This window comes from Telmatherina bonti, assembly GCF_933228915.1.
Source record: "Telmatherina bonti genome assembly, chromosome: 4".
Lineage (NCBI taxonomy): Eukaryota > Metazoa > Chordata > Actinopteri > Atheriniformes > Telmatherinidae > Telmatherina > Telmatherina bonti.
In genome coordinates, this window is record NC_136622.1 from 27,963,235 (window position 1) to 27,990,028 (window position 26,794).

The following is a 26,794-nucleotide window of genomic DNA, read 5'->3' on the forward strand; positions in this document are numbered from 1 at the left end:
TCTTATTATGCTAATGTTCATTTTATAACAAATTTACTCCCACAATAAAACAGTTCAGGTGTTTGGTACATTTACAAAACTCTAATGAAGCCGAAATGTTCACATCACTTTTACCACAAGATGTTCATTCTTTTCTACATCCTGACAGATGAGTAAAAATATCAAATAGGCTGTTGAGAAGCAGAAATGTAGAATATCACTTCTATCTGGCACTCAGACCACTGATGGAAACTCTAAAATTAATGTATTGGACTTTTGTTTCCTTAAAGTAGAAAAGACTCCTTGTCTGTCGTCTCGCATTTACATTCAGGCTTTCTTTATTTTGCTCAACTCGTCATTGTTTCGTCTCAGAATGAACTGAGCTGTGATGTTTTCCTTCAGTTTGGATGTGAAGTTCAGATATGTACTCTATTTTCATTACAAACGGCCTGTTTAACTTGCCTCTAGTATTTACAAGTGTGTGGATCATTTCTAACCGGAAAAAAAGACACAAACATTTTTACAAACTTTTGGAACTATTCTTTATACTTTTCTAATGTATTTACAATAATTCAATTATTACTAAGGGGACGGAAATTGCTTTGGATCTATCTGAATGAAACTCTTGTTAGCTTTTTTCCTCTGGAATGAAATGACGATAGCATTAAAAAAAAAAAAAAGATATTTGACATTATAACAAAGGAATAATGGCAGGAACAGATGGAAACATTTAACAAGTCGGATCTGTGCAAATACTGGTCAAGACTCTTACAGCAAGACGAAATGGAGACAGACGGTACTCTTCAAGGACAATATTGCACACTAATCAGTTGCGTTTACAGTACAGCTATTACTCTCATATTCATGCATAGATTGTCCAGGAGAAATGAGTACAGCAATTTTTAAAAATGTAATGATAAAAACTCCACTATTTATGGAATATGCTAGTTAAAAGCACTGGAAAAGCCTTGTAATAAATATAGGATGGTTTCAGGATTTGTAATAAACTATAACATTAATATCTGAAAAAATACTTGGGATCAAATAAGGCAATTCTTACACATCTCCTTAGTGAGAAACGGGCCGTTAAAGACAATCACAAAACAATATAAAAGAGCTGATGAAGTAACCGTTAGATTTATTTTCTCTAAAGTTTGACTTAAAGTTTGACCTATGTTTTGTCATTGCCCTGTCAGTCTGTTAAACAAAATCCACAGTGCTGCACCCCTACAGGTTTACACGTTAAGTGGTGTATTCCCAGTTTAATGCCGTACCCCCGCTTGTGTTTTGGACTCTAACGAGCCTGTCTGGCTCATTGCTCTACTGAGGCACAAACTTTTCCTGCTCAAAGATGAGGTCGACTGCTTCTGCCACATCCTGCACGATATGGCCTGGCTCCACCAGCGCAGGATCGAATATGAAGTCCCGGTGCCCATGGAACACGGTCTCTTTGATGCAGTGACTTGCGTCGGACGGCACCTCTGCGTTGGGGTTGTAGACCCCCGTACAAACTAGGACAGACTTACAGGAAGTAGCAGAGGGCAGCGCTAGCTCACTTTCCCACAGACTGTCAATCTCCTCCTCCCCGGACACGGTGGCGGTGGACCCCGTGGCAGCCGCCACCTTTGCAACAGTTTTAGGATTCTTTCTAGCAACTCGCTCCTCCAGGTAGCGATTGTACAGATTGGCGCCGTAGATATCAGTCATGAGGTTGTCCCTGAAAAGATAAATCAGCTGAGATGTTTGCAAGTTTCAGAATGAGACGGTTTTTCTGCTGCTGTGTGCAACTGTGGCAACTGAGGTGAAAAAAAAAACTTGCAGAAAGCAGAACAACTGTTTGGATAAAAAAAAGCTGAAGAGGAACATGCAGGTTCTGAAAGTACACCATCATATTTTCATCAACTTACTTGTGCTTAGTTGAAAGGAAAGCGCTGAGCTTTCCTACGTAACCTTTCAGTGAAGTATTAGAAAATATTTAAAAAACAAGCCTTTATACCAGTCTGTAGTAGCTGGCTGACTCTCTGTACGAGTTACTGTGCATTGAGACACATCATTTAGCGTTAAAATCTTTTTGTCTTACCCTATAGCATAAAGGGAAGTGATGGGAAGTTTCCATTGCCTCTGCATGGCCTGGCTTCTGATGAGGTACTCTGCAAACTGGTAGGTCAGCTCACTGGGTTTTCCCATGAGAGCCTCGTACTTTAGGTCCCTTCCTGTTATCTTCTTATAGATGTTCTCTAGGCACACAAGAAACGTCCCGTGGCCAAACCTGAAGTACAATGACAGGACACTGGTTCATTCACAACCAAAAATGTTTATTTTATTTTTTTTAGTTCAAATATTTATGAAAAGTTCTGTAATAAAAAAAAAAAGAAAAAAAAAAAGAAAGGGTTACCGTGGGGAATTTGCCTCAGCCATCCACATGAGGTCCATGTTACAGGCCAACAGGGGCAGGTGAGGCCTCGCTTGGGTTTGGTGAACACCGCAAAGGTTACCATTGGTCAACAAAACGTCAATTATCAGCTGCAGGTTAGTTTCCCATCGAATTGGCTCCCCGAACAAAATCACAGCTGTCGCAACAGTGAGATGTCAATGTCGGGCATTAAAGAATAGGAAGTTAGACAAAACATGAAATAAGACGGACGCATTCTTACCTTCAACTTTAGGAAGGTTGACAATAGGATTAGTCTGAAATGCAGAGGGGAACTTTAACCAAAGTGGGATTTTTATAGTGAATATTTAACTTGAGCATCAAATTGCAACATCTCACCGGTAGTTTGGGTCTCCTGTTGTGATCCACCATGTCCAGCAATGGATAAGATTCCCTCAGCATGTCAATACTGATAACATTCTTAAAGCCCACACTAAAGACACAACATTCAAAAGGAATGAGCACAAGTACTTAGTTTTAAATTACTAATATGATGATAAATTAATGGATATTATAACAAAGAAGGGAACTGGGATACTTTTTAGCAATCTCCAGAACCGGCCCCTGTCCTGACACCAACACACACTTGTCATGAAACTTCCTAAGCATCCTCAGGGGACTATGGGACATGATGACTTGGTCTAGAGTAATCTGAAAATAGAACAAGTGTTACGCCAGGTTAATAGCCAAGAAGTCTGGGGACACCTTATTAATAATAATAATAATAATAAAGCAAAAGTTTTATTTGAGCCACTACAGAATATAAAGTGATTTAGTATAACTCACATGCACTCCCAGGATATGAGAGAGCTGGTCTGCTTTCGTTTGTCGGAGGCAGTTCCCTGCATTTGTGACAAAAACAACTGGCACCACAAACTGTCCCTGAGAGTCCACCAACTTCTCAAATGCCTTTTTTGCAGCGGGGATTGGCATCCTTCCTCGAACCAGTACGCCATCGATGTCGAACAATAGCCCAAATCTTGGCTGAGGCTGTGAAAAGGGAAGAAGAGGCAACTTATCCAGTTACTCTTTATGCCAGAAATCCAAATGTGCACTTTATAGCACTTTTTTTCCCCTAGTAAACTTTGTGACAGTAATAAATTCCTAAATAAATACTGCATGTCACATTTGAAGTAAATGTGTATTTGTTAAATACATTAATCTTAATACATCGAAAATGTGTGAAAGTATGAAATGTGTGAACTTGTCGATAAATAAATGATAAAAACCCCTAACTTCAAATGATCATTGCTTATATTGAGCAACATAGGTTTACTTTGGAGAGTGTGCAGTGTGTTTCTGTCAACACTTGATGACAGAAATACAAATATGATTTTACAACTCATGTCCTTTATTTGAAGTGTGGAGCAGCCTGACATGTATGGTGGGAACCTTGCGGTGACACAGCAGCACAATGGTGGGGGGTATCTCTTTGCACCGTTAGCATATCACATCCTACATCATTCCCAGCGTCTGATAAACATCTGTGTGCTTTTACTGAAGAAGGGGGGTGATTAAAACAAAGCAGCAGCACAGCTGATCAGCGAATGTTTTCCTTATGAGGGAAACAGGGTAAGCTACATCTGCTGATGTTAGATCTCCTGTTGTTTCACCCCCATGAGCGCATCCACAGCTGACAAAAGTTGCTAATGCAACACTGCACGCGACACCCATTAGATATATATTTTTAAAAAACATCTCAAACAAGTACAAAGTGTCGCCTTCTTATTGTTTGAGCAGAGGTGCAGCAACAGCTCGAACCGTACCTTGTTAACAGACTGAGTTCCGCAAAGCCCGCACCGAGAACCGACAACCCCAGCTTTTTGCCTAGCTTGACGGCTACTAAGGGTGTATAAGCCCCGGTAAAACGGCAGGAGTCCCCTCATCTCCCTTGATTTTCACGGGATTCGAAAAGAGAGAGAAAAGAAAAGAAACGAAAAAAGGGCCACACACGAACCACGAGCCGGCTCGCACCGGCCGCGCTGGCTGGCTGCTCGGCTTGTTTTTTCCTCAGATATTTTCTAGCCTGTAACGTGACAGGACCAGACCCGATGACGCCATATGAGGAGGAGGAGGGTCTTTTTTTTTTTTTTTTTTTTTACTGCATCTCTGGTAGAAGGGGATGTGTGCGTACGTGCGTGTGAAGCGAAAAGCTGCTGCATCTTCGCCGCAACCCCCGCTGCCATTTTAGACACAGGAGCTAAACGTTTCCTGCGCGCGCCAGCAGATCGATGCAGCAGTAACGGTGCAGCTCATCGATCAGCGTCTTTTTTCTAGAGGATCACACCAGTTTTCCATAAATATTCAGGGACGGATTGGTAGTGTAACGCACGTACGTTACACTCCAAATAGTGCAGATGAGTTTTGGTGCTGCTTTTGGGAACATTCAGTGAAGTCACATGCACCCCTCCATGCTCGCGCTCTCCAACTGCCCAGAGGTTGAAGCCAAAAAAAAAACAAAAACCCAACCCATTAAAAACTAATTTGCCTAAACTGATGGTGGGAAACAGAAAATATAATGAATACAGACGAAAAGCAAAACAAAAAACAAAAAAAAAAAAAACCCGGCATGAGAAGTTAAAATCGTTGTGGAGCAAAGTGATTTTAGGTGGTATATGAAATAAAGTAAAAATTAAATGAAAAATACTTTCATTCCCCAAAGGTAAATTCAATATTGCAGTAATTAACTTGGTCTTGTTCTGGAGGCTGATGGCGGGAATGATCTGAATCTTTCAGTCTTACAGCAGACCTGAAGAAGCCTCTCACTGAACACACTTTGTTTCTTCACTGTGTTGTGGAGAGGGTGTGAAGGTGAGTACCCAAACTACATATTTCTTTCAAAACAGGTGGAAACAACTGACTTAAGTGTGTCTTAAAACAGCAAGCAGGCATTATGTTGACATGTTGGGAATGTGGTGAATGCATTGAAATCACACACAAAAGCTCCTCCCCGTGCTCCTCCAGCTTTATTGATAGTTTAAAATTACATTTCTATTTTCTAGGACTTCAGTTGCACTTTTCCTTCCGACTTAAAAACTGAGTACAAGCAAATGGTATTTATACAGTAGTCTAAGTGATATTGTACAAAAATAACATTTTGATTTCTGTGAAAACATTTTTCATTCCCAAATAACTCCAAATTCTGCATTTCTGACAACTGTTCTTGATGTTAAATTTTTGCCAAGGTAAAAAAAAAAGAAAAAAAAAGAAAAGAAACAAAAAAAAAAAAAGAAAAAACTACCTTGGACTGTTAAGTGATATTTAAATTGTAAACAGATTTCTATAAAAGAGCATGTTTCTTTTAATACCTCCAAAATTTTTATACCTTAGTAATATAACATGTAGTTTGTTATCGCCCACCTGTAGCTGCGTGTAGGGCTGAAATGCATCATGTTATGAACTGTTTCCATGTCATACTCTCTTGGCCAACTCATATTCCACTAAAACAAACCAAAATAACCACACATGGAAGTTTGGTTTCCATTTACTCCCTTCTTCCATCTCATTTTACTGAGACGCACTTCAACAAGCTCAGAGGTCCTATAGATTCCCATATGTTTAGTCCCATTTTTTCATTGCTGATCACCAGTGGCTTGGAAAGGGGGGTTCTTTAACAAAGCATTATACATAACACCGCTACCAAACTAAAACATTTTGTATTGAATGCAGAAAGATATTTTTTTTCACCCCTTTCATTGTATTACATGTCGAGAGGCTCACTGGCCTGGGACTAGCCTCTGTTAGCCAACCTTTGGCCAGTGAAGAGGATTCAGAGAAAATAATACAACCAACCATCAATCTGAAAAAAAAAGGAGGGGCAACAGAGGGCACTGATTATGCGGTTGCTTCAATGGTGCACTCTTTTGCCAGGTGGCCTGCCTTTCCACAGTTGTAGCAGTTAGTCTCGCTGGCTTTACTGCAATGCACAGCAACGTGACCAATCTCGCCACACCTACAAAAGAGAAAAGTACCAGTGAGTTCGGTTGCAGCGGACATGACAAACAATGTAAATAAAATTAGCCTGTTAAAGAATAAAGTAAGTAAATTTGACAAATGTTACATTAGCAGGACAGGAACAGTTTGCTTTGAAGCACATTAACATAAAATCATTGCATCCAAATTAGTGTTTTTAGTTAACACTCACCTGTAACATTTCACCTTATCGCAAAGTTTCTGGATGTGGCCAAACCCACCACAGGAGTAGCACTTCTGCTCATTGGCATGGTCGCAGTCGCGGGCCATGTGGCCAGCTTTGCCACAAGTGTAGCAAAGCTGTTCCCTCTCCTTTTTGGGCTCCTTGCAGTCCCGGGAAATGTGACCACTCCTGTGGCAGTTGTAGCACGCTGATGACGACAGCAGGAACAATTGCATAGAAGGAAAACATAAGTGAATGATTATTTGTTAAAATGATAACTTCAGACCAACAAAGCAGAATTTAAAAAAAAAAAAAAAACTGCACACCATCCTCGGTCTGGTCACAGTCCCTGGCCATGTGTCCCTGGTCTCCACACCGATAGCAAAAGAGTTCTGTAATAACAAGTATACAAAGACATTTGCTGACATGTTCACAGTTAGTTGGCTTCAATTTTAAGAGTTTCTCGTATGATTAACACCAGTATGAAGTGAACAATTACTAATTTGTAATTCAACTTGCCAAACTTGAGTGTCCAATGTTTAGATTTGACCCACATCTAAAAACAAAAATCTAAAGTGTGTGATACATTTTGTGACTATTCTATCCCGGGTGTGGCCAGAATAGTGTATTGTACCCTTGCCTCGCCCCCGGCCCCTGCCACGTCCACGTGCACCACTGGCATTAGGGCAGTGCTTCACCCAATGTCCAGAGCGGCCACATCCAAAGCACTCACTGTTGCTGCTCATCTCCATAACCTAAAAAGAAACAAAAACATTATCTGCCATCTGAAAATCTTAAAGGGTTCTTTACACCAACCATAAAAATGTCAATATCCTTCAATTAGAAATGTCTATATTTGACCTTCCCATACCCAGTCCCGGTTTTAGTTTTAGCCAGTTAAGTATGAAGATGGCCCTTTAAAAAGGCCCCATTTTACTGAGACATGAATATTCTAGGAGATCAAATGTTACACTTTACTGCTACCAGATTTTTACTGCATGAGTAAATATAAGTTTGTGCAAGGTGTTCTTGAATATTACGTTCACTGAAATTTATCTGCTGTTGACAGTGAGTAATAAATTATGCACATACAATGTTTTAGCTTCTCTCTAACAGTATAATTTTAAGTGAATATCTGTTAAATGTAACTATGGCACATTAACTTGGGCAACTGCTGTCTTCACGACTGTCATGTAAAAAAACTACTTTAGTGGGTAAAAATGAAAATGACTTGAACGTGGCTCTTGGAGTCTGAGGGAATAGATATTTAAAAATAAATATATCAACACTGTTAAGACTAAGTGACTACCAGGAGGATCTACTCTACAATCGAGGGGTACAATTTTCGACTGGGTCTATCATGATGAGACATTAGACTACATTTATCATCTATGCTAACTTACACGACATCCACTGTGGGATCATGCTGTGATCGCCATAGGTCAAACTTCTGTTTGCTGAAGACATCAAGTTAAGAAAAATGTGAGTTAATAAGTAATCTCGTTTATTACATTATTTTACTAGGAGAAGAAAGCGCAAAAATTATTTTTAAAAAATTAAAGCAGATTAATCTAATTCATATAGTTAAACCTTTAAACCATGCTTAGTTATTTTTAAAAATGGCCAGCTAGATGCAGAGAATCAACTTTCAGTACAAGTCACGTGACGTTGAACTATTAAAACTTTAATAATGGTTTATTAAATCGTCTCATGATGGCTTGTTTCTGTACAAGCACAGCAAGACGGAGTTTCTATTTTTCCATACTGATCCTCCACCTTACTCTTCATGTTGCTGACTCGCAGGAGAATGACCATGAAAGCATGGTGTGCTAACTCAGAAAGCTAGCTTCAGAGGCCAGCGCGTTGCATCGTGTTATGGTGATTTAAAATCTACAAAAACCACCACTGCCTACATTTATCCAACATTATGATCTGTGGACCCACTTCAATAACCAGACGACTCACTTATGTCGAGTAAAAAAATACTAAATTTTAGCTCTGAAACGTTGGTGCAATCGCAAAACAGAAATCAAAATGCCAAAGGTTTGAGCTTACATCGGCCTAGTCACGTTGATTTTTCTGCGTGCTCGCGAGACAGCAGTGTTGCTGGCTAGCACAAACTAGCCCACTGCCACACGACCGCGAGCAAGAAACACGGTTCAGTCGACGATCAACCCTCGCTCTCAAGTAAGAAAGTGTCGATCCGGGGCGAATAATGATAAATATTTGCGGTACATTGCTTTCGGTAAGCTTTCGGGTAAATATACCTTAAAAACAAAATTTCCCGCCAGGGCGCGCACACCAAAGTCGTTGTGACGAGCTAGCGTTAGCAGGCCGCACGAGCAGCCTGGTGCTGAGTTAGTGAACGCAAACAAAATCTAACCAGAGCCTAATTACAAAACAAACCTGATCAACCGTTCAGTTTAGCTCTTTTACCACTTTAAATACACATTTGTTGCACAACGAATAAAAGTAAATGATGACAAATATTATGAATTTAATGCCGTTTTAAAGCTTACCTTGATGGCTACCTAGCTATGTCAGTGTTTACGCCTCCTTCTTTGCGCTACATGCGGTGCCAGCAGGAGTTCCTGAATTGTCATTCACAATATCCAGTAGAAACCTGCACAGTCATTGGCCACATACTCTGCTAATGACCAATAAGACGCGAGGATCTCTGGACACCGCCTCTGCTTATCAACCAATTGGCGAAAGAGACACCCCCCCCCCCCCCCCCCCCCCCCCCCACCACCACCACAAAAAACACCCCGCCCCCTCTCTACGTTTTGATTATTCATAACTTTTAGGGTGCAACTATGGTTATAAAAAACAACAACAAAAAAAACAACAACAACATAATACTATCTTTAAAATGTATTCAGCAGCTATTTCTCCAAAAGAATACACCATATTAGAAAATATTAAAAGGTATAATATTCAGTTTAAAGTGTATCATGAACCTTTTTAGTTAGTCTTTTTTGTTTTAGTTAAAATTTATTAAAAGAAAATTGCCAAACATTCATATTGTATATACCACACATACATGTATCTGTGAGCAGTTTGAACTTACTAGTGATTTTTGCAGAAGATATACAATCACATGATTACCCCTCACATCGTGCTTTCTAAATACCACAACAATTTTGTTTAATCTTAATTTTATTCTGGTTTGCATCTAACAAACAAAGCTGTTGTGATATGATTTTAAAGTAAGAAAGGCATGTGTAAAACTTACATTTTTAAAGAATATAATACTGTATATCTGAATTTCTTTCTTCAACAGTTAAAGAACATTTTATAAAGACACATAAGTAACAATATCTTATGCAACGGAATTCTGTGTATTTATTGGAGCAAAATCACTACTAATAATGAGAAAAGTATAATAGATAATAAATAAATCCAAATAAAATATATACAAACATGTTAGTTTTGCGAACATTTTCCTCCTTTAATTACATCTAAAATATGTCTGAATCACAAAATAGATCTGAAAACTTTAAAAGATCTGAAATCTATAAGTAGGGTGTTAGTGAATTCACAATAAGGTATGAGCTAAACAACAAAACTGTGCTATGGCCATTACTTTAATGTATTGCTGTGGAAGTCCTGCTCTTTAAACAGTCCTGATTGCATCGCTAGTAGAATACCAGAAGGACTGATGATTGGCACAGTTCATAGGAGCTGTAAGCATCTCAACTAACTGGCTTGAGTGCTCTGTCAGATCAATAAGTAGAAGAGATGCTTTCATCACTCTTAAGGTGGCTTTGGGTGTAAAGATCTGAAATTGTGTTAACTGTGTTCTGACTTCATAATTTTGTAGCCTGCAGCCTTTAATGTGAAGTAAGTTAAAGTATAATAACCTGTGATGCATTCATTCTGAACTGATAAAGAGATGTATTTTAATCTACGCTGAGAAAAGTGCAGAGGCTGTGTTTTCCTTGTTGGGCAGGATACCTTAAAATCCTCCACAATGACAAAGCCCTGCCCTCATCTACACAGAAACATCATTTAGCATTTCTGCTACTTGTCAGATTGTTAATGTGTTAGCACATGCCCCTGTCAGAAAAGTAGAGTTGATTTTAAAGTTAAATCTCTTTTGCATTTTTTTTGTTAAACTGGAACAAAACATTAGCATTTGTTTCACTCTCGCTAAAACTGTCCACCAGGGCTTTATGGAAACAATATATGCTAAAGCCACCAGGATACAGACACAGAAACCAGGATGTTAATAAGGCTGTTTTACTCTCAGACGGTGTCAACTCCATCTTGCTGAAAGGACCTTGGAGCCATCTGTAATAATGGTACCTCAAGCGACCCAGACTGGGATATCACAGAGATGGTGAACACATGGTAAGTGGAAATGGGTATGGCTTCATAATGATACTGTTTCAGGGGTCAGTTTGGGATAGAATAATCAATTGTATAGCTTATAGAAATGCCTAAAATGTTTAAGAAATGTTAAACTCTTAAGTAGAAAGTGATACACAGTGATATACACTCTCCTAACTGTTAGGGATAAATCTAACTAGTGAAATGTAATCCAATGTATCCTTTTTTTTTTGTTTAAAAAAATGTTTTAGCTGTTTTATGTTTGTTTGTTTCGATTTTTTTTTAAAGACAAATAATTAAAATAAAACTATCAACAGAGCAAACATGAAAACTAGTGTTGTTGTGTACCCTCACCAGAAGATGGCGCTCTTGGAAATAACATGAATTCTCTGTTTCCTTAAACCGGTAGTGTACAGATTTGTTTGCTTTTCAAAACATACAAAGACTATTTTAGTATGTGTTGCTTTAAGACCCTTTTAAAACTTTTTAAACGTAAAAATACTTTTGGGGGAATTAATCTTGGTATGAGCTCAAGGGAGTGCAACCTCAAAGACGACGTCGGCCACATAAAAGGACTTTGAAGTGGGTGTTTTATACAATCATTATATCCACAAGCGAAGTTTTATGGTTTTTTTTCTTTCCAAATCATCCGCAAAGTTTTGAGTAAAAGCGACAGTGTCGCTGAAGTGGGAGGGTTTAAATTTGTGCTCTGGTTGCGCAGTACGAGTGATGCTTGCAGGTCTTGTTATGACTGCAAGGTCCTGTTTCAATCACTGGCGTCAGACGGACGCACGACACCAAACCAAACTGCACCTTCTGCCGAACAAATACATACTGAATTAAAAAGCGAAGCATTGCCGAGCAGCTTGTGGGAGTTTTACTTTTTAAAAAAAGCTTCCTCGGACTTAAAGAAAGCCCTTCTTCGGGTCATTTTGAAGGACAGAGATTTTTTTTTTTTTTTTTTTTACGCATTCACCGCGACCGGAGATGAAACTTTTCCTCTGTTGTTTTAGGTAGTTCGTAAAAGGGACCCACCTATGACCTTCACGTTTTACATTAACACAACATTAACCGGATACAAGATTAGCTGATACAACGTCGGGATCTTTACCAGCTTGGACTTTTTTATTTTTCTTCTCTTTCTTTGAAAGCGTTGCAAATATGATGATGTCACCGACGCCACTTTTTCCTGAAGTTATGGCGGAGCACAACTTTTTTAACTTCTCTTGGTGAGCTTGTACACACTGCCTCTCCTAGCTCTTACTTCTTTATAGATCGTGTTAAACTAACCACATTTTTTGCTTTTAAACCGCTTCTACACAAGGCACACGGACAAGCAATGCATCGTTTGAACAAACGACATTTGCATGGAGGGTTTATAAGTAGCCGTGAACTTTAACGATTATACTCCGCTTGTGAGGGGCCTTCAGGCAATCTCAGTGATATAACTTGAACAACCAGGTCTTACAAAAACACATCTAACTACCTCTATAATCACCTCTGTGGTGACTAAATCTCGCACATATTTCAGCGGGGTTTCTTCCTTGTAGTCCTGTTTGGTTTCTTGCAACTCAGCTGAAAGTGTGCAAAACTCCGTTTATTGATCCTCTTTACCCAAACTTTGCCAAAAAATAAAATAAAATTTAAAAAAAAAAAAATCTAACCTGCTGATTATCTCGCTTTCATTTGTTACTTTGAGAACGAGTCAAACTTTTCAGTGGATTGCGAGTTTGTAAATCTACCTGTATAATTCAGTCTGCTTGTTATGTAGCACCCAGTTAATCAGCTTGGACTGAGGTCTAATTATTTTAGACTTAACATATTTTGTGTCAATGCTCTCATCGGGATGGATCACAGTACTTGGAAAAACACAGCCTCTGCAGCATGGGGAGGGAGGTGGAAGAATTTAGCTTTTTTGCAGAACTGACAGACTGTGCTGTGACAACTAACCTTTAACTACAAGGAAATAAGTCGTGGTTAGTAGGCTTTGTAAGAAGTATACAATGGTAAATAGGTTTGTAGTATTCATGCAAAATGCTGATGCTAAAAAAGTCAACTTCATATATATATATATATATATATATATATATATATATATATATATATATATATATATATACATACACACATATACACACACACACACACACACTAGAGTTTGTATTGGAAACAAAGCAGACAAAGGAGTTTATTTGCTTGTTATGGGTTTGTACAACCACTTTAATGTCCAAGTAGTCATAAAAAACATAGTTTTTCTTTTTTTTGTCAGACCTTAGTGTGGTTAAGTTATTTTAGTTCATCCATATATTTCAGTTTAATTCTGTCCTTTGTTTTTATATTTAGTTAAACTCAGAGCATGGCATACTGTGTTTTTAGTCGCTTGTATTATTTAAAACCATTGTTTGGTTTATGCCTATGTCAGCTTAGTTATGATCGTCAAAACTATATGTGATCATAAATAAACTACTATTTTGTGATGATGTTGTTTACCGGTAGTTTAATGTGGAATTTAATCAGTATGTAGGAATCATGTCTAAAAAAAAATGTCCTCATTTACTTTCACACCTTTGAGGCTGCAACAGTTGGTTGCACCTGAAATGGCCCCAATCATTGCATAATCCAAGAGGGTTGCACTTTTTGAGATTATGTTTAGAGATTATTTCTAACCTTATCATGCCATAACCCGAATCTGGTGTTGAGTTTCACTGCATCTCACCATTTATAATCTGTTGTAGCTGACCCGGTTTCTTACAGTTTGTGTTTTCAAGTCTTTTATATCCTTCATGTCAATAATATCCTCATGAATAATAAAGTTAGATGAGAACAAATGCAAGGTATTTCACTACTTATTTATTTATTCATTCATGCAGACTATTGTGCGCACTTAGTTTTCCTAATGGAGCACCCTCAGGGAGCATGTAAGACCGTGATCAACGGCTTAGGAATGAAGGACTCTGCCTTTGACGGTCCCTGCCTTTCGCCAACCATGGTCCAGGGTTTTTCCAACCAGCGACGCTCCTCAGATGACAGCAAAATGCCAGACTCCAAGGCTAGTAGCACAATCCGCGTGTACCTCCCAAACCAGCAACGCACTGTGGTGAGTTGCTTTTCCATTTTATAAATATCTTAAATTAAGCCTCAGAAGTATTGCTTAAAAAAACAGTGACCAATAGAGTGATTAATGATGTTCAATAATCTGTATTTCAGGTAAATGTGCGACCAGGTATGACTCTTTTTAGTTGTCTTATTAAAGCCTTGAAGGTGCGAGGCCTGCAGCCTCAGTGCTGCGCTGTTTTCAAGCTGCATTCAGGACAGAGGTGAGTGGATTTGTGACCAGAGATAATGACAACAAATTAGATCTTGTTTAAATCACACACTACATACGGTTTAAATACTTTTTTAAAAAAAATTTTATTAATCTGTTTTTCAGTAAAAAAGCATCGCGGATGGATTGGAACACTGATTCCACCTCACTGATTGGGCAAGAGCTGCTGGTGGAGGTTTTAGATCATGTTCCTTTGACCACACATAATTTTGTACGTACCAACTTCTTTTTGTAGTTCCCTCCCCGAACAACCCCCAACTCCAAAACAAAATCCAAACAAATCCCTTTTTTTCTTATTTTCAGGTTCGGAAAACATATCTGAAGCTTGCATTCTGCGACATCTGCCAGAAGTTTCTTCTGAATGGATTCCGTTGCCAAACATGTGGTTACAAATTCCATGAGCATTGTAGCACCAAGGTGCCCACAATGTGTGTGGACTGGAGCAACATAAGACAACTGCTGTAAGTACACGGAAGTAAATAGCACGAGTAGTCAGTAAGCTATCTTGCAATAATTTTAAATGCTGTGACAATAATAATAATAATAGATTGTTTCCCTATATGATTATAGAAATATTTCAAAAGAACATTCTACCTACCATTTTCAATGTTTTTTTTTTTATACATGGGAGTTTATAATGTAATTTAAAAAGAAAATGTTCATATCTAAAGTAAGACACATGGTTGTACTAAGATAAGAAAAAAAGGGGAAGTTAAATTCTACTGATACCTCATTTCTGATTATATCAGAGCTCGCATGCAGAACTTTTCATACTTGCACTCTGAACAGAGGCCTTTTAGCTTTATTTTGCATAAAGACCTGCTGGAGGAACAGTAATCATTTCAAGGTCGGTATCACTGTCATGGAGATATCCCATTTACCTGACAGCCACAGCAATCACATGTTATTTGACTGAACACACACATTCCCAAGCGTTACATACAACAAATTAGAAACACTTTCCATTTCTGTCTTCAGGTTTTGTCCAACCCCTGGTGAGAGTGGTGCCCCGTCCCTGCTGCCGCCCACATCCCGCCGTATGAGAGAATCCTTAACACGGTTTCCAAGGTGAAGGACAATTTTTAAATCTTTTTTACCATTGCAACGTCCTAAACTTATTTAGAAAATTTAAGTTCTATTGACATCACAGAGGAGAAAATGCTCTTTTTTTTGGCTGATGGCTACCCTTTTTTTTTTTTTTTTTACCAGAAGAAGTAAATAAATAAACATTAGCAGGTTTTATTAATCATATTATTGTCATTTTTGTGCTATTAGTCATGCTTAAATGCAGCACAGTTGTGGTTCTATTTTAATAGAGTCTTTATCTTAATGAAATGAAATCCAGTTATTTTATTTATGACGTCCTCAGCTTTATGGAGGCTTTCCAGTCCAAGGGCTAATGTAACTGAGTGAAAAGAGTCTGTTGTTTAGTTTACACAGAAAATGGTTAAAAGTGCTCTGAGCTGCCAAATTAGCACTCACAAAGTATCAAGTTGTTCCATGCAGAGAATTCCCAAATACTCTTAAGAAACATACTTTAGGTTTGCCAGAAGGGTGATTATTCACAAGGAAAGTGCTCATATGTGAAGGTGTGATGATCTCTGCTTATACACAGCAGTCGGGTAAGGTTCCATGGTACCCCTGTAAACCACCAGCTGCTGTCTAGGAACTGACTGTATCGCAAGAAATATTCACATAGTGAAACATTTCAGCTTGTTGACATCATGAAATAAATCCTTGTGTTAACACTTCAAGTCAGAGCAGCATTTGGCTTGCTTGGAGATGAGCATAACTTGGCTGACTCGAGTTGTACGCTTCAGCTTCAGGGGTGTCAAACTCAAGTCGTCGAGGGCAAGGATCCGACAAACTTTTGTTGTTTCCCTGCACCAACACACCTGATTCAAAATTAAATGGATGCAACAGCTTCTTGTCAGCCTATTGATTCAGTTCAGTCAGGTGTGTTGGAGCATAGAGACAACATAAACCTGCGGGAGACTGGTCCACCTGTGGCTTAACCTGTACTGGTCCTGGCTAAATGTCTCTGCAGTGTCACTTTTGCCTACAAAAAAAGACTAAACAGGAACCCACAAAACAATTTGTTCTTTTTTTTTTGGTGCCTACCAAACAGTTATGTTGATTTTTGTGACTGCAGCAATGTGTTTGTGGCCCAACGTACATACATGATGTAACAGCAATGTGAGTTGCAGCACCAACAGCCACCACCCCCTCAGTATCACAAGTTTAAAGAAGCCATCAAATCAAGCACGCGTTTCTCTGTTAAAAGTCAGCTTTTCTACCATTTTTGAAACGCAGAGTCACTGTTTCCTCTACCCTATCTTCTTCATAGCTTGGCCCATCGATATTCCACCCCTCATGCCTTCAACTACAACACGTCCTACCCACCCACTGGCGGCGGTCTTTCCCAGAGGCAGCGCTCCACTTCCACACCCAACGTCCACATGGTTAGCACTACCATGCCTGTGGACAGCAGCATGATCGAGGTAACTACACACCATGTGGGCCCCTTGAGTACTGCTGTAGGTTAAGGCAGGCACTCCTAAAATATCTCACGCCACAGAGAGTTCTCGTTCTCCTGCGTATTTCTTAGGCACTCCAACTATTTTCATCTAGCTTTCTTTTTTCTTTTTCTTATTTACCACTTATCTACTTTCAATCATCCACCTGAACAGAGCTGAGAATGTTCTTGTAATTCCCCACATCTGTTTTTATCACCACTATTGTTAAACAAGTTTTTCTTCATTTTGTAACCCATACGTCCCGTTTATTCTTTCAAGGTAGACACCCAAATATAGTTTTTCTTGCTGTGCCATCCTCACTTTCCTTTACTCTCTCCCTTTCCCTCCTATCTCCTTACTGGCCTGTTGTATTGTACCTTACTGGGGAGTAGCTAGACTGCCTGAATTCCTCTCCCAGCTCCTGGTGCCATAGATTCTGGCTGAAGAGGAAAGTAGGTATTGTGCACTTCTCCCAGTCTTTTGTTGAAGCCTCATCTGAGAGTCCAGAAAAGGTTAGAAAGCAGAGTGTCTGTGTGCAGTCTGAATGGCATGCATTGCGAGCAGACTATCTGCATTGACATCTTAGTTCTGCAGTCTCTCCATGAGTGGCAGCATGGCACGTGGAGTGCTTCAATACGCTTATTAATCTTAATCTGTTTTTCTTGTTTTGTTTTTCTCTCCCCAGGGTGCAATTCGTGATCATGACTCTGGTAAGTGTGCACTATGCATATTTGTGCTACACACTCCTTCCTTCACCCTTAATACAAGTTTAAATTCACTAAATGTGCATTCATATAAAACACAGAACCATTTCCTGTCCCTTTGCAGTGTTAAACTATCATCACAGCATATTAAGTTATTAAGCTTTACCTTCTGCTTATATCATAGCATTTCAGTACAATAATTAGCTTAGCATGTTCATGTGTCTATCACCTGACATGAATTTCTATGTCTGCATTATTGTTGCCCTGTGTGTGATATTGAGGGTCAATCTCTTTATAAAAGAAAAGCTAAAAGAAAGGGGAAAAAAATACAACAAAGTTTTTTCCAAATTGTTTGGTTTTCCCACTAAGAAAAATAAAACTGGCAACTGTAGCTTCTAGGCTAAGAAATTACCTTCAGTAATCCATTTTGGTTGCCTCAACAGAGCACACAGAATGATTTGGGCACACCACTCAATCTTAATTCTTTTATTATTATTTTTTATTATTGTTGTTAAAGCGGGGAGTTCCCCCAGCCAGAGCCCCACAGGGTGGGCCAAGCCTCACCCCAAAGCCCCTGCACCTGCCCAGCGGGAGAGAGTCCCATCCTTCAATACTACGGAGAAAAATAAAATTGTAAGAATGTCAGCCATCTTTATGCAGTCTGCTTTTTAGAATACTGACTTACAATGACCCCCTGTGAGTAGCTTGTCTTTCATCACTTTTGTTTTTTTTTTAATGATTTTTGTACATTCAGAGACCTCGGGACAAGCGCGACTCGAATTACTACTGGGAGATTGAGGCCAGCGAGGTCTACATACATTCCTGCATTGGTTCAGGTTCATTTGGAACTGTATACAAAGGAAAATGGCACGGTAAGGACGTGGTTGCACTGTCAGGCACGGCCCTTTCACATTGTCAAACTGTACATGCCATCTTGAAAATGATATTTTTAAATCATTTATTACATGTTCTTTTGTAGGTGATGTCGCAGTGAAGATTTTGAAAGTGACTGACCCCACACCAGAGCAGCTTCAGGCATTCAAAAATGAAGTGGCAGTGCTGAGGTGAGAAATAACTGGACCGTATCTTCTTTTCAAGCTTAGACCAGCCAGCTTTGTCAGCTATTTTAAACATTTGATCAGTGTCAGCTTGCGCTGACTTTTATCTTATAGTTTCTACAGTAAGTTGATTTCCTCTCCCCTTCTGCTTCTGGCTGCAGGAAAACACGACATGTCAACATCCTGTTGTTCATGGGGTACATGACAAAAGACAATTTGGCCATCGTGACTCAGTGGTGTGAGGGTAGTAGCCTATACAAACATATTCATGTTCTGGAGACAAACTTCAAGATGATCCAGCTCATAGACATCGCCAGACAGACAGCTCAGGGCATGGAGTAAGTTGTGAAGAATGCAGCTTCACTGATGATGCAAACAAAATAGCTGAGGTATCTAATTTCTTCCCTTCTTTTTTAGTTATCTTCATGCAAAATGCATCATTCATCGAGACATGAAGTCCAACAGTATCCTTTGCATATACATGTATCTATTTTTATACATGTAAAAATGAATACATTTAATTTAATTTGTATATTTGCATGTGAATATATAAACTTAAAACCTGTGCATTTATAAACTTCAAGTCAAACACAAGTGCTTCACATCTCAGTCTTCATTTATGTTCAGGATCAGACTTCCCTGCAGTGAATCCTTAACAGCAACACAGACATCTTCTTGCATGAGGGGTTAACAGTGAAAATCGGGGACTTTGGTCTTGCTACGGTGAAGGCCAGGTGGAGTGGCTCACATCAGGTGGAGCAGCCTTCAGGATCCATTCTTTGGATGGTTAGTACCAGCATAAAGCTCCTAACAGTAGCGTGCTAAAAGCTGTTAGTTTTTTTTTGTTTTGAACAGTTGGATGATTTGTTGTAAAAAGACGGTACACACAAAAATAAATTAAATTAAAAGAAAAATGTTCTCTTCACCATTTGTTGTTGTTCACAGGCTCCCGAGGTAATCCGGATGAAGGATAACCCCTACAGCTTCCAGTCTGATGTCTATTCCTATGGAATTGTTCTCTTTGAACTCATGACGGGAGAGCTCCCATACTCCCATACAGCAAACAGAGATCAAGTAAAGTCTTCCACATGTTTGCTAAATGTCTCTCTCATACTCGTGGTTTAATGTAAAGGTTGCAGGGCTCTGCCACCTATTCGACCTACATATGTCATGCAGAACTGTAATTCTACAATCATGCATTTGTTGGAACTCAAGTCACTGCCTAAAAAGTCAGGGTACAAAGCCCAGAAGGTGATGAAAAGACACTGCGGTGCTGTTTAAAGGGGGTTGTGGAGCTGGCCTAAGGCCTGCAATGAAACAGAGGCGGACGCCATGGAGCCACTGGCCTAATTTTAGACCCCGTAATACAACCCTGTGTGAGAAAAGGGGTGCATGGTTGTGCATGCATTTGTGTGTGTATCTGTCGGTTTTTGTCCTCTCGGGCAACAATACCTGACCTGGATCACATCTGGCTTCTTGTCATTATTCAGATCATTAAGTTCTGTACAAAGTGTGCCCAGAGTAGCGTTGTGTTATGCTGGTTGTACCCGATTCTCCTTGAAACTGTAGAATGACTTTGTACTCAGCTGATCTGGCAGGCACATAGAGGGCTCTTATCATCTTTTATCTCTGCAGCATCATGCACTCATGCCTTCACAATAGCTCCTGTGTTTTAGATGTCTGTCACCTTAGAGTCATCAGCCATATTTCTAAAGTAATTGTGAGATGGACTGTGAGTTCTGCATTGATCAGATGTCCGCCCCCACAGCTGCAGCGACCCTTGTTGTTTAACATTAAATGAAATGTCCTCACTAATCCTCACCTGCTCTTTTGTTGCTCCCGCTCATAGATTATTTACATGGTTGGAAGAGGCTATTTGTCCCCAGACCTCAGTAAGCTCTACAAGAACTGCCCCAAAGCCATGAAAAGGCTGGTGGCCGACTGCATCAAGAAGTCCAAGGACGAAAGGCCGCTCTTTCCACAGGTGAACTACGTCAGCAACTGTAAATGTCGAGCTGAAATGATAGTTTCTGGCCAACTCATCTTTCTTTCCTCTTTTTCCTTTTTTAAATTTTAGATCTTGTCTTCTATTGAGCTTCTGCAGCACGCTCTCCCTAAGATAAACCGCAGTGCCTCAGAACCGTCCCTGCACAGAGCCTCACACACTGAGGACATCAGCGCCTGTACTTTGACCTCCACCAGACTGCCTGTTTTTTAAAGCTCAGATAGCGCTGCCCCTCTTCTTCCTCAAAAATATACAACTTAGTCCGTGCATTCAGTGAGCTCAAATTCTCACATTAGGATTCTGGTATATCTAGTATAGACCATCAGATATACATGCAGTCATACATAATCCCACACTAATCAGTAACATGTAAGTAAAAGAGGAGAGGGGGGGAAACATGCAAAGAGGAGAATCTGAGATCAACTGTGGAAGGAATTGGGTTATAATGGATTGGAGCATGAAGTGGTCAGTATAAGGTACATCACGTTTTGGAGAAGTATTCTGAGGCTTTAGGCATTGTGCGAGTTGTAAATATGTGCACGCATACCTACCTAAGACAACAACGAATGAACACTGAAGGACGATCGTGGGACAGGTGCATCTTTTGGTGCGGGTTTAGTGACATGAAGAAATGCCTTTTTCTGGCTTTACTAGTTTCTGTTGAAGATTACTTTTTAAGCTTATGTGCCTGAAGAGGAAACAAAGCCTGGACTTATTATCCTGCACAACTTCACCTCCTCTGGATCAGAAAACCAGTGGAAGTTGTCTATCTTGTTGCTCACTAGTTGATTTTGCATTGTCTTAAAAATTTTTGGCGTAGATATTGGGTTTTTTTCTATCACTATTTTTTGGGGGGAGGGATTGTTCTTCTGTTGAGTTATCGTATTTGTTGTTATTTTTGGGGTAATTTTGGAGGAAATGTGGCCTGTCTAACAGCAAGTGTGAGTGAAATGTTATGAAGAAACTTCAGAAAGCAAATGTTTCTATTGTTTTTTGATTTGTTGATGCCCATTCACTCTACAGTCCTGACATCAGCTTGCTATGAGCTAGATGTTTGACAGGTGTCTTAAATATTTAAAATGTTGGAAACTGAATTGTTTTTATCATGTCACTTTGAGGAGGTTTTATCTTCTTTGTGAGGGAAGTTGTCTTTGCAATATTGTAATAAAATTAAGTTAAATTCATTTGCCATGATAGGCTGCATTGGCTGTGTTTCTTAATGTCATTTAAACTTTATTTTGATTGCAGCAGTAGAAGCCTGTGATCTTAGGAGGTGGCATTTGTTACGACTGCCTCTCTTCTTCCCTGACACAGTGAGGCCCCACACATGTGCAAGACTTTGTAGCAGGGTGTAATGTTTGCTGTAGCACTGGCAACGTGGTGTAACCTCACAGGGGAGCCAGTCCAGACACATCATCAAGGGATTCCGCCATTGGCTGATGCCACCACGTATTTCATAGCCACTGGCAAGCTCAGTGGAACAACAATCATTCAGCAAGGGAGGGGCACAGGGTAGAAACAGTGAGGAGACTTGTTTTGTTTTTGTATAAACCTCCAGCCTTTAGGCCCTGTGGGGCAGCGGCATTCTGCTCAGATTTACAGTAAATACAATGATATTTGTTGTGATCTATATATGGGAATAAGTTTATTTTTTCTTTTCTGTGGCCCTGAAAATGAAGGTCAGATGGTGTTTTGAGCTCGTTTCTATGGTTATTAAAAGAAAAAAAAAAACACTTCAAAGGTGAAATAGGCCTGTTCTCTTGAAAAGCTGAGCAAAGCCTGAGTCAGTGACTGATCATCTATTTTTACAACTGCTTTGCTACATGTGTTAAACTGTTATATATCTGCATCCCAACAAGCAAAGCTCTACATCTGTAGCATGCAACAGCGCCATCTTGTGGTTCTTTGTATGATGGTTGAGCATAGTGTTGCAACTCTGGAGTTTTTCTAAGATGTGAATCACATCTACACAGGTATACAGATTCAGATGCAAGTTAGATTCTAGTTTGACCTTTGCAGGATTTTTCAGATTTCCTCATATCAGTTGTGTTTTCTTAGTGGTATTCTTCAGTTTGTTGTTTAAATGCAAACCTGAGACCCTTTAAGTTATTTACATTTGCTTTACATTTTTCTATTTTAGTCCTTGCATCTTTAGCAGAAAAACATCCCCACAGCGTGGGGCTACCATCACTATCCTTATCTGTGGGTATGCTGTTATTACTGAGGTAAGGAGCCAAACAATGAATATAATTTACCTTGATTTACAAAAGTGACCTGTAAAAAGAAGGGGTAAAAAATGCTTTTAACGCTATAAAGCCAAGAGTTTTATTATTGATACATGCAGTTTCTGAGATCTTTTGCTTCACTTTATGATAAAAGCTTTGCTCTAAATCCTGTTGAACATAATCTGATACTGGTCTTCTGTCCCTTAACAGATATCAGGAATATTACACTATAATAATTTTTACATATTACATGATGATAAATGGTAAATAGGCCCCCCAAATTTTTTTTTTTTTTTTTTTTTTTTTTTTTTTGTTACACTTAAAGGGCCAAATAAAGACCTCCCATTAAAAAAATGTTACTTTCATTTTTCCATAGTTTGGATCTTAAGGGTTTGATGCAACTTTTTCCCAAGAAACAGGTAAAAAATGAATTTGGAATTAATCCAGTGTGACATATTCATATATTTATGAAACATCTGTTTGGGATGGATAAAACATCTGCATGGGGGAAAAAATTACCAAAGTTGACCTTGGAGGTAAATAACCTTGAAGTCAACTTGGTTTTGGATGTATAAACAAATCGGCGTCTTTTCTGAATGTTTTTATTTAAACAAATTAGCAAAAGATTGTTTGTAAGAGTGCATAGAATCCCCTCTCCCCCCTTTTCTATTAATTTATTGATTAATTTATTAAACAACCGTCAAGTATTTACGCCACATATAATGTGGTAGGCTACTTTTAAACACTAGCATGCTCGTGAAACATACCCTATCATAGATGACTTTCTCTTCCTACCATTAATTTAATCTATGTTCATTTCTCACATTCCTACAGTGTAAGACCCATAGACTGTATATAAAAAGAGGTAAAACCACATTTTTTAATCCATGTAGCAGCAAATTACATGTTTTCTAGAAGCTTCAACGTTTAAATAAATAAAAGTGTAGTTGAGTAGGTAACCATAGCAACACACACTGCAGCCTTTTCGGGGCTCAAATCCACCAGATGGCAACAGAAACTGCATTTCTCCTCAGTTGTCGACTGTACAATAAAAGTCAAACCGATAGTTTATTTTCTAATTAAAATGGTTGATTGGAGACAAAAATTAAACTGACACAAACAAGAAAGAAACTAATAACTTTAACTAGTTAGTTAATGCATTTCAGTCATTCTGCTACTGCCGGTCACATGAAAAGATACCGTCGTGATTGTCATATCACTAGATGGAAAATCTCTGGATCTTTAGGTTTTGATGACATTAAATTATACTGAAGATTTTTATTTAGCTGCAGTTGTTTTTCGCTCCTAGACTTGTCCATTCATTTTATTTCCTTTCTTCACCAGTAAGAGCCCAAAATCAATGATAATCTATGCTACAGTATATTTTGATGTCTTGTACAATAATTAGGTACGTTCATTGACACTAAGAGATCATCTTTAAATCTTTCTTCATTATGGGATAAAAGTGTTTAGCTTCTGCTGGGATCCAGCAGATGGTCATTGTGGGGCATCCCCAGGGTTCAAGATGTTTCATATGCTGCAGCAGCTTGGCAGACAGTCGAGATGAGTCTGCATAGAACTTTCTAAGCTGCATCTTCAACAACTTACATTGCCCTGATTTGTTTAGGTAGGTCATTCTGCTGGCAGTGATTAAACCCAACAATAACAACAATAAAACAGCAGGACCATCTGGAAGTTTGACTAACTTGTAGCTGAACAGATTTAGTCTGTAGGAGATGTTTGCTGATGCTTGCTGACGCATACAGAGAAAATCTGCTGAAACAACATTGAGTCTTCTAAAGATAAATAACATCAGTTATTATTTGCCTCATCATTTAGCTCCATTAGCGCCATTATTTTAGACTTCTATGCAAAATTGTGGTTCCACTGTAACACTGCAGGTCTCTTAATGTAAAGACATTTTATTTGGTATTACTTCTTTTGAATATCTTACTTTTATTTATTTCCTAAAATTCTATTTTAATCATCTACAGAGCTCCAGGACCCTGTGTAAGTTTTATTGATGAATTGTCTGAATTATTGGCAGCTATTTTCACTGTTTTTATCTATTTTCATCAATCTTTAACAATTTTTTTCTCAACTGGGAATTCACATCAATAATATGATGGATGGAAATTTTCTTCTTAGACATGTTTGGCTTGTAGCAACAAGTAAAAGAACCGACCAACATACGTTCTGGACCTGGTTATTTATAAAGGTGTTGATAGTTCCTCTGTTGCAGTGTCTGCCTTGGCCTTGTCTGACCAGTTTTGTATCTTGTTTGCTTTACTGACCACTAACTGAGTTGTCCAAACAACCTACGTCTCAGTTTGGAAGAGGGGCATTAATGAAAGAATAAGTGCAGAGTTTCTCAAGGCTGTAACTCTGTTACCAACAACTGCAGAGTGTGTTGATGAACTCCTGTATTTTTTCAACCTGAACAACACTGAATGTAATGAATGCTGTTGCATCGATAAGAACCAAGAGAATTTAAGCAAACAAAAGACACAATGGTCAAACACTAATTTGGTCACAAACCTAAAAAGAGAATGAAGAAAAGCTGAATTTAGGGAGGAAAACAAAACTTCAAATTCATTATAAACTGTACAAACCAAGCAAGTGAAATTAAAACAATGAGCCGTGCAAGGCCAGAGAAGAGGTTTTATCTCAGACGAATAGCAAGAATGTCAACAATTCTTGCTCTTTGTTTGCTATGATTGAAAAACTTACAAATCCTAATCTGTTCAGCTCAGAGCGCCTTTTGACTGAGAAATTAGATGAATTTGACAACTTTTTTTTTTTTTTTTTTTTTTTTTAGCAAAAAAAACATAAAAAAAATAAATAAATGAAACAATTTGATAAAATATTAATACCAACCATTCAAACAAGAAAACTAATCTTTGTCCAAAGCCTACAAATAATCATAATAATAATAATGTTATGTCACAATTTAATATGGTCGATTTAAAAATCCTACAAGAAGTAGTTTGCATCTAAAATGAACAACATAAACTCTGGACATGATACTGGAGTGACTTTTTAAAAGCAGTAGTGATCTCCTGCTTATGGTTAGCAGCTCACTGGCATCAAGTAAATGCTGCTTGTGCTTTAACTAGGACTAATAGGTCTGAACACATCACACCAGTTTTAAAATCTTTACACTGGCTTCCAGTCTGTCACAGAATAGATTTTAAAGCCCTGCTAATGGTTTAGAAATCCCAGAATGGTTTGGGCTCAGAATACATCCATGATATGTTCAAAGAATTTAGACCTAGTAGAAGTAAACTAGACTCTGGTCCAGACCAGAGTCCAGACTAAACAAGGAGAAGCTGCATTTAGCTGTTATGCTGCAAACAAGTGGAACAAACCACAAGTAGAGATGAAAGTCTCACCTAATGTAGACACTTAAATCCAGGTGAAATAGTCTTTTCTCATTCACCTATGCATGAAGTCCAAACTGTAACTTTTACCTTGATTTTTATAATTTCAATTTCATTTATGATTTTATTGAGATTATTTTTTGCTATTTTTTTTTACTGCTTTCTTTACACCATCTGTGATTGGATGTTTGGTCAGTGGCCTTTCTGTGTGGAGTTTGCATGTTCTCCCTGTGTATGCGTGGGTTCTCTCCGGGTACTCTGGCTTCCTCCCACTATCCACAGACATGCAAATTAAGTCGTAATTGTAGCATGGATGGTTGTTTGTCTTACTGTGGCTCTGCAAGGGACTAGTGACCTGTCCAGGGTGTACCCTGCCTCTCACCCAGTGGTTGCGGGGATGGGCTCCAGCTTCCCCGCAACCCTTAACTGGACCAAGCAGTTAAGAAAATGGATAAATAGATGGCACTTTAAATTGTTTTCTAAATGAAATGTGCTATTCTAACAAACTTGCCTTGCCATAATGTAATCACTCATAGGTCATCTGTTGGCAGAGCAAGTGCCTGACGGCTGTCAAACGTTCTAACCAGAGCCAGAATGAAAAGATGAATGCAGGAAGGCTTAATCATGCAACCTGATATCAAACAAAATGACTAATGAAATATCCCTTGATTTGTGGTCATATAAGTACAGTTTGCAAGTCAGTG

The 26,794-nt window shown here is 38.8% G+C and overlaps 2 protein-coding genes and 1 pseudogene across 6 annotated transcripts; 1 reads left to right on the forward strand and 2 right to left on the reverse strand.

The window, feature by feature from the left end:
- Positions 1–573: 573 nt before the first annotated feature.
- Positions 574–4,395, reverse strand: LOC306755214 (haloacid dehalogenase-like hydrolase domain-containing 5; annotated as a pseudogene). The gene is made up of 8 exons (XR_013771852.1): positions 4,177–4,395; positions 3,197–3,400; positions 2,949–3,061; positions 2,750–2,843; positions 2,634–2,667; positions 2,375–2,549; positions 2,060–2,248; positions 574–1,696 (listed from the first exon to the last, which is right to left on the reverse strand). The product of XR_013771852.1 is annotated as a haloacid dehalogenase-like hydrolase domain-containing 5 (transcript).
- Positions 4,396–5,359: 964 nt separating this feature from the next.
- Positions 5,360–9,168, reverse strand: cnbpa (CCHC-type zinc finger, nucleic acid binding protein a). Of its 2 annotated transcripts, none has more exons than XM_079239428.1 (5): positions 9,065–9,168; positions 7,186–7,300; positions 6,872–6,937; positions 6,555–6,753; positions 5,360–6,362 (listed from the first exon to the last, which is right to left on the reverse strand). In XM_079239428.1, exons 2-5 carry the CDS (start codon positions 7,295–7,297, stop codon positions 6,245–6,247), a joined length of 495 nt encoding a protein of 164 aa, XP_079095554.1. In that variant the 5' UTR covers positions 7,298–7,300; positions 9,065–9,168; the 3' UTR covers positions 5,360–6,244. The 2 variants fall into 2 exon arrangements, with proteins under 2 accessions (XP_079095554.1, XP_079095553.1); XM_079239427.1 differs by having other exon boundaries at positions 7,180–7,300.
- Positions 9,169–10,823: 1,655 nt separating this feature from the next.
- On the forward strand, positions 10,824–21,669 carry raf1a (Raf-1 proto-oncogene, serine/threonine kinase a). Of its 3 annotated transcripts, none has more exons than XM_079239777.1 (18): positions 10,824–10,898; positions 13,748–13,974; positions 14,085–14,194; positions 14,308–14,413; positions 14,506–14,663; positions 15,181–15,270; positions 16,550–16,703; positions 17,111–17,230; positions 17,404–17,428; positions 17,940–18,055; positions 18,177–18,294; positions 18,402–18,486; positions 18,642–18,818; positions 18,898–18,944; positions 19,148–19,266; positions 19,426–19,554; positions 20,330–20,464; positions 20,558–21,669. In XM_079239777.1, exons 2-18 carry the CDS (start codon positions 13,774–13,776, stop codon positions 20,696–20,698), a joined length of 2,031 nt encoding a protein of 676 aa, XP_079095903.1. In that variant the 5' UTR covers positions 10,824–10,898; positions 13,748–13,773; the 3' UTR covers positions 20,699–21,669. The 3 variants fall into 3 exon arrangements, with proteins under 3 accessions (XP_079095903.1, XP_079095902.1, XP_079095904.1); XM_079239776.1 differs by lacking the exon at positions 10,824–10,898 and adding an exon at positions 11,668–12,106; XM_079239778.1 differs by lacking the exons at positions 10,824–10,898; positions 17,111–17,230 and adding an exon at positions 11,668–12,106.
- Positions 21,670–26,794: the final 5,125 nt, after the last annotated feature.